The 7,231-nt window shown below is 33.8% G+C and overlaps 9 protein-coding genes; 8 read left to right on the top strand and 1 right to left on the bottom strand. All coding sequences in view use genetic code 11, as the record gives it.

Moving 5' to 3' along the window:
* Positions 1–451, top strand: part of rpl22 (ribosomal protein L22) — a 456-nt gene extending 5 nt beyond the window's left edge. Inside the window, exon 1 of the mRNA in view lies at positions 1–451. This exon is cut by the window's left edge and continues 5 nt beyond it. Within this exon, the coding sequence (YP_005089615.1) occupies positions 1–451 (451 nt within the window).
* A 20-nt stretch (positions 452–471) lies between these two features.
* rps3 (ribosomal protein S3) lies at positions 472–1,128 on the top strand. Its single transcript has one exon. It carries the CDS (start codon positions 472–474, stop codon positions 1,126–1,128), a length of 657 nt encoding a protein of 218 aa, YP_005089614.1.
* Positions 1,129–1,283: 155 nt separating this feature from the next.
* On the top strand, positions 1,284–2,569 carry rpl16 (ribosomal protein L16). One transcript has 2 exons: positions 1,284–1,292; positions 2,171–2,569. Exons 1-2 carry the CDS (start codon positions 1,284–1,286, stop codon positions 2,567–2,569), a joined length of 408 nt encoding a protein of 135 aa, YP_005089613.1.
* Positions 2,570–2,668: 99 nt separating this feature from the next.
* On the top strand, positions 2,669–3,034 carry rpl14 (ribosomal protein L14). Its single transcript has one exon. It carries the CDS (start codon positions 2,669–2,671, stop codon positions 3,032–3,034), a length of 366 nt encoding a protein of 121 aa, YP_005089612.1.
* Positions 3,035–3,202: 168 nt separating this feature from the next.
* Positions 3,203–3,607, top strand: rps8 (ribosomal protein S8). The gene has a single exon. It carries the CDS (start codon positions 3,203–3,205, stop codon positions 3,605–3,607), a length of 405 nt encoding a protein of 134 aa, YP_005089611.1.
* Positions 3,608–4,078: 471 nt separating this feature from the next.
* rpl36 (ribosomal protein L36) lies at positions 4,079–4,192 on the top strand. Its single transcript has one exon. It carries the CDS (start codon positions 4,079–4,081, stop codon positions 4,190–4,192), a length of 114 nt encoding a protein of 37 aa, YP_005089610.1.
* A 131-nt stretch (positions 4,193–4,323) lies between these two features.
* On the top strand, positions 4,324–4,740 carry rps11 (ribosomal protein S11). The gene has a single exon. It carries the CDS (start codon positions 4,324–4,326, stop codon positions 4,738–4,740), a length of 417 nt encoding a protein of 138 aa, YP_005089609.1.
* A 61-nt stretch (positions 4,741–4,801) lies between these two features.
* Positions 4,802–5,596, top strand: rpoA (RNA polymerase alpha subunit). The gene has a single exon. It carries the CDS (start codon positions 4,802–4,804, stop codon positions 5,594–5,596), a length of 795 nt encoding a protein of 264 aa, YP_005089608.1.
* Positions 5,597–5,958: 362 nt separating this feature from the next.
* On the bottom strand, positions 5,959–7,216 carry petD (cytochrome b6/f complex subunit IV). One transcript has 2 exons: positions 7,209–7,216; positions 5,959–6,433 (listed from the first exon to the last, which is right to left on the bottom strand). Exons 1-2 carry the CDS (start codon positions 7,214–7,216, stop codon positions 5,959–5,961), a joined length of 483 nt encoding a protein of 160 aa, YP_005089607.1.
* Between the last annotated feature and the right edge of the window lie 15 nt (positions 7,217–7,231).

The raw sequence follows: 7,231 nt of genomic DNA, 5'->3' as shown, positions 1-7,231 counted from the left end.
AAGAAAAAAGAGAAAAGATGATGTATATGCTTTAGGCCAATATATATCTATGTCGGCTCACAAAGCAAGAAGAGTAATTGACCAGATCCGCGGGCGTTCCTACGAAGAAACACTTATGATATTAGAACTCATGCCCTATCGTGCATGTTATCCCATTTTTAAATTGATTTATTCTGCAGCATCAAATGCTAGTCACAATAAAGGTTTCAACAAAGCCGATTTAGTCATTTTTAAAGCCGAAGTTAACAAAGGAACTACCATGAAAAAATTAAAACCTCAAGCTCGAGGACGTAGTTATCTGATAAAAAGACCAACTTGTCACATAACTATTGTATTAAAAGATATAACCTACTATGGAGACATAGAAGAATGTATACGAAGTTTATCTAAAACTAATCAACACAAAGTCTTGCTCAATCCAGCATTTGTCGAATACCTGGATTTTTTTTAAAGTAAGTATGATGGGGTAATATGGGACAAAAAATAAATCCACTTGGTTTCCGACTTGGTACAACCCAAAGTCATTATTCCCTTTGGTTTGCACAACCAAAAAACTATTCTGAAGGTCTACAAGAAGATCAAAAAATACGGGATTATATAAAAAATTTTGTACAAAAAAATACAAGAGCATCGTCGGGTGTCGAAGGAATTGCACGCATAGAAATTCAAAAAAGAATCGATCTTATACAGGTAATAATCTATATGGGATTCCCAAAGTTATTAATAGAAAATAGACCACGAGGAATCGAAGACCTAAAAATAAATTTACAAAAAGAATTAAATTGTGTGAGCCGAAAACTCAACATTGCTATTTCACGAATTGCAAAACCTTATGGGCACCCTAATATTCTTGCTGAATTTATAGCTGGCCAATTAAAGAATAGGGTATCATTTAGAAAAGCCATGAAAAAGGCTATCGAATTAACCGAACAAGCGGATACAAAAGGAATTCAAATACAAATAGCAGGCCGGATCGATGGAAAAGAAATTGCACGTATTGAATGGATAAGAGAGGGAAGAGTTCCCCTACAAACCATTCGCGCGAAAATTGATTATTGTGCCTATACCGTTCGAACTATTTATGGGGTATTAGGTATCAAAATTTGGATATTTATAGACGCAAAATAATAATAGGACTTTACTTGTCTTTCTTTTTCGGTTTAAGATTTAAGAATGGAACACAAAATAACAACTTTTTCCCTTTTTTACATCAAACTAGTTCTAATTTAAAATTTCACAAGGTTAAATAAAAATTTAATTCATCTTTTTTTGATCAAATTGCTATGCTTAGTGTGTGACTCGTTGGTTTTTACTATAATTAAGCCTAAATAAGCTAAGAACCCGTAATATGAAGTATGAACTAATAATGAATACTGAATTAACTATAAAAATTAATAACCAACTCATCGCATCACATTATCTGGATCCAAATAAACGGTCAAGATATGCTTTTTTAATCCTATCGTTGCAGCAACTGAATTTTTTTAGCATAAAAAAATCTGATGAATTTTAAGAAAAAAAGGATACGGATAAATGGAAAGGTGAGAGAAAGAAAAAAAGGAATATAAAAGATATATAATTCTGATATAATATGTTATGTAAGGTCTTTGAAACATCTCATAAACGACAATAATGTAATAAAGCATTAATATTCTATGAGATGAATCTTTTCATAGAAAAATAATAAAAATCATATGAGCTTCAAGCCAAAAAAGACTAAGAGGGTTGGCTTAAGAACTACTTTCAGTAAGAGCTCCGTTGTCGAATTCAGTCCTAAGCATTAATCAAGAAGCGGTGGGAACGACGGAACCCATGAATACATAAGATTAAATTTAAAATGAATCCTGATTATTCAGTGGGAAGGATGGCGGAACGAACCATAAATCAATTCATATTTTCTGAAAAATTATAAACTAACTCTACAATTGAAAAAGAGACTGAAAGAGTAAATATTCGCCCGCGAAAATATATTTTAGATCATATATATATAAAATATTTACTAAAATTAATCCCTAAAAATCGCTTGATTCAGTGGATTATTCCGTGTATATCTTAATTATATCTCTTCTTAATTTAAAATTTTTACTTCGCGAGGAGCCGGATGAGAAGAAAATCTCATGTCCAGTTCTGTAGTAGAGATGGAATTACTAAAATAACCATCAACTATAACCCAAAAAGAACCAGATTCCGCAAACAACATCGAGGAAGACTGAAGGGGATATCTTATCGCGGAAATAAAATTTGTTTTGGAAGATATGCTCTTCAGGCACTCGAACCCTCTTGGATCACATCCAGACAAATAGAAGCAGGGAGGCGAGCAATGACACGAAATGCGCGCCGTGGGGGAAAAATATGGGTACGGATTTTTCCAGACAAACCGGTTACACTAAGGCCTGCGGAAACCCGTATGGGTTCGGGGAAAGGATCTCCCGAATATTGGGTAGCTGTTGTCAAACCAGGTCGAATACTTTATGAAATAAGCGGGGTAGCAGAAAATATAGCCCGAAGGGCTATCTCAATAGCGGCATCTAAAATGCCTATACGAACTCAATTTATTATTTCAGGATAGGAATGTAGAACCAAAGGAAATCGATCTTATTTTTGACAAACAATATTTCTTTTTAGTCCTTTGCAGTTATTTTTGCATTGAAAGAACAGATAAAAAAATATGATTCAACCTCAGACCTATTTGACTGTAGCAGACAACAGTGGAGCTAAAAAATTGATGTGTATTCGAATCATAGGAGCTAGCAATCGTCGATATGCTCGTATTGGCGATGTTATTGTTGCTGTGATCAAAGAAGCAATACCCAATTCGCCCTTAGAAAGATCAGAAGTAATAAGAGCTGTAATTGTACGTACCTGTAAAGAACTCAAACGAGACAACGGTATGATAATAAGATATGATGACAACGCTGCAGTTATCATTGATCAAGAAGGAAATCCAAAAGGAACTCGAGTTTTTGGCGCAATTGCCCGCGAATTGAGACAAAACTTTACTAAAATAGTTTCATTAGCTCCTGAGGTATTATAAGACCAAGAAACATAATATTTGAATGAGATAGTAGACTATCTATCACGTATATATCTTTCGTTTAAAAATTTTTCATTTTGTAATTCATAACAGAAAATAAAAGAAAAAAGTAATAAAAAACATGTTGATTATATAAAAATTTGGAGACACCGCGGATTTTAGTTCATTATGGGTAGAGACACTATTGCTGATATAATAACCTCGATACGAAATGCTGACATGAATAGAAAAGGAACAGTTCGAATAGCATCGACTAACATCACCGAAAACATTGTAAAAATACTTTTACGAGAAGGCTTTATTGAAAACGTGAGAAAACATCAAGAAGGAAACAAATACTTTTTGGTTTTAACTCTGCGACATAGAAGAAATAGGAAAGGCCCATATCGAAATACTTTATATTTAAAAAGAGTCAGTCGACCTGGTCTACGAATCTATTCTAACTCTCAAGGAATTCCTAGAATTTTAGGCGGAATAGGAATTGTAATTCTTTCTACCTCTCACGGTATAATGACAGATCGGGAGGCTCGACGAGAAGGAGTTGGGGGAGAAATTTTATGTTATATATGGTAATCCCTCTAATATCTAAATTAAATCAAAAATGGCCTATAATTGTGAACAAAAAAGACAAAAGCCAGGTTATCTAATATCTCTGCTCTATTAGTTGATACGTTAAGAAAGTTTTGCCTGGAATGAAAGAACAAAATCACTCACTAACGGTATGTTCTGCATTCGTTTAGATAATGAAGATCGGATTATAATTATAAATTATATTTATTTCATTTCATAAATCATAAAGGATACGACGTAATTCTATATGGAAAAACCTATCCCTTGGTAGGGTTAAAATTGAAATAAGCCTTTATGATTGAACCAGAGGTCATAGATAAATTTTAAAAACTCTGCACTAAGGATTCACACGATTAAGTGGTTTTTCAACATCAACACTCCTTCTCTCGAGAGTACAATTCAAGATTTCAAATATCAAGAAACTTATTTTCTTCCACGAACTAGATTCAAAATTAAAAGTAAGGAATGACAAATATGAAAATAAGGGCTTCTGTTCGTAAAATTTGTGAAAAGTGTCGTCTGATCCGCAGACGGGGACGAATTATAGTAATTTGTTCTAACCCAAAACATAAACAACGACAGGGATAATACTTTAATTTTAATTAAAGTATTAAAAGGTGCTGTCTTGAGTAATATAATGTAAAAAAATAACGAATTTGTTTTGACATGAAATGGATATATCCATATATCTCTGACGCATATTTATGAAATGATAAAATATGGCAAAACCTATACCAAAAATTAGTTCACGTAGAAATGGACGTATTAGTTCACGTAAAAGTGCACGTAAAATACCAAAAGGCATTATCCATGTTCAAGCAAGTTTCAACAATACGATTGTAACTGTTACAGATGTACGGGGTCGGGTTGTTTCCTGGGCTTCTGCGGGTACTTGTGGCTTTAAAGGTACAAAAAGGGGGACGCCATTTGCGGCTCAAACCGCGGCAGGAAATGCTATTCGTACAGTGGTGGAACAGGGCATGCAACGAGCAGAAGTCATGATAAAGGGTCCCGGTCTCGGAAGAGATGCAGCATTACGAGCTATTCGTCGAAGCGGTATATTATTAAGTTTCGTGCGGGACGTAACCCCTATGCCACATAATGGCTGTAGGCCTCCTAAAAAAAGACGTGTGTAAAAAAAAGCATTGAAGAAATTTCAAGAGAAATAAACGATTCAAAGATATTTATAATATTACTATGGTTCGAGAGAAAATAAGAGTATCGACTCGGACACTGCAGTGGAAGTGTGTTGAATCAAGAACAGATAGTAAATGTCTTTATTATGGGCGCTTTATTCTTTCTCCACTTCTGAAAGGGCAAGCTGACACAATCGGCATTGCAATGCGAAGAGCTTTACTTGGAGAAATGGAAGGAACATTTATTACACGCGCAAAATTTGAGAAAATACCACATGAATACTCTACCATCGTAGGTATTAAAGAATCAGTCCATGACATTTTAATGAATTTGAAAGAAATCATATTGAGAAGTAATCTATATGGAACTTGTGAAGCATCCATTTGTGTTAGGGGCCCTAGATGCGTAACTGCTCAAGATATAATCTTGCCGCCGTATGTAGAAATAGTTGACAATACACAACATATAGCTAGCTTGACGGAACCAATTGATTTGTGTATTGGATTACAACTCGAACGAAATCGAGGATATCATATTAAAGCGCCCAATAACTTTCAAGACGGAAGTTATCCTATAGATGCTCTATTCATGCCTGTTCGAAACGTGAATCATAGTATTCATTCTTATGGGAATGGGAATGAAAAACAAGAGATACTTTTTATCGAAATATGGACAAATGGCAGTTTAACTCCGAAAGAAGCACTTTATGAAGCCTCCCGGAATTTAATTGATTTATTGATTCCTTTTCTACATGCGGAAGAAGAAAATTTACATTTAGCGGACAATCAAAAAAAAGGTTCTTTACCACTTTTGACCTTTCACGATAGATTGACTCAACTCAGAAAAAAAATATAGTATTAAAATCTATTTTTATTGACCAGTTAGAATTGCCACCTAGGATCTACAATTGCCTAAAAAAGTCCAATATACATACATTAGCAGACCTTTTGAATAACAGTCAAGAAGATCTTATTAAAATCGAACATTTTGACATAGACGACGTAAAAAAAATATTGGACACTCTTGAAAAACATTTTTGAATTGATTTACATTTAATAAAAACGAAAAATAAAAGATGAAAAAAAAATAAGAATAAATTAAATTTTACAGAAGAAATAAAGAATTTAATTGAATAGATAGATGTATCTAGGGAAAATTCACCTTGAAGCGACTATTCCCTAGATACACATGTTGTGCTATTTCACAATTGAATCAATTTAAAAAAGACCTAAAGTTAGAGATTTATCAATAGGTAATGTTGCTCCAATACCTAACCAAAGGGCCACCGCGGTACCAACCAAAAAGACAGTTGTAGCTACTGGACGACGAAATGGATTTTGGAATTTATTAACATTCTCTAAAAAAGGAACTGTTAATAATCCCGCAGGTACTGAAACCATTAAAAGAACGCCTAATAACTTATTTGGTACTGTACGAAGTATTTGAAATACGGGAAAAAAATACCATTCAGGTAATATTTCCAAAGGGGTTGCAAATGGATCCGCTGGCTCACCAATCATTGATGGTTCTAAAACCGCTAAGCCTACGTTACATGCAATAGTACCGAAAATTACGACGGGAAAAATATATAAAAGATCGTTAGGCCATGCGGGCTCTCCATAATAATTATGACCCATCCCTTTTGCCAATTTAGCCCTTAATACGGGATCATTCAAGTCCGGTTTTTTTGTTATTAGGATAGGTGAATCATTATTATTTTATTATATATAGATATTCAATTCATCCCCCGAAAGAGCCGGACATGCTGATTTTTCATCATCCGGCTCGAGCAAAAATCAAAACAAACGAACGAATCCAAAATAAATCTCTTAGCCATATGAATGATTATTTGGGAAGGATTTACGTTCTTACAAATAAATGCTCAAGACCCAAGTAGGCTTACATCATGATCAAATGCTTTCTGGGTAGTCTCATCCCTTGTGGTTGGTTTTTATCTCCAAAATTTTTGAATATTTTTTTATATAAAAAAATATTCAATTTAAAAATAAAGGGTTTACTTGTTACTAATATAGCCTAGCCTCTATTGTTCTTTAGATCCCTTGTTTCACTCCGATAGTATCATAGATCAGGTCAATGCAGAGGAAATGGATGCATTTCAATACTATACTATTCAAATAATATAATAGTTAATATAAAAAAGAATTAATAATCATTTAATTTAGTTATTAGTTATATTATATATACTTAAATTAAGAAAAAAGATAAAAAATTTTCATTATATTACCCAAAATCACACATTCGACTGGATCTTACGGAGCCCGTTCATGCCTGCCTGACATGATTCAGGGTTGATCATAGAATAAATTCTCTTCACACGAACCAGCCTATCCTCTGTATAGGACTTACTTATACGGTGGTTGGACAAAAGACACATTGGATTATGAATTACAATGTGGCAGTAAAGGGCCATATACCTGCACAGCCTAATCAATAGTTCAAGTCACACACTCCCATAATCCATTTTTTTTT

The sequence above is a fragment of the chloroplast genome of Silene latifolia, assembly GCF_048544455.1.
Source record: "Silene latifolia chloroplast, complete genome".
In the NCBI taxonomy this organism is placed as follows: Eukaryota; Viridiplantae; Streptophyta; class Magnoliopsida; order Caryophyllales; family Caryophyllaceae; genus Silene; species Silene latifolia.
The sequence above is the reverse complement of the archived record's forward strand: the minus strand, read 5'-3'. Positions and strand labels throughout refer to the sequence as shown.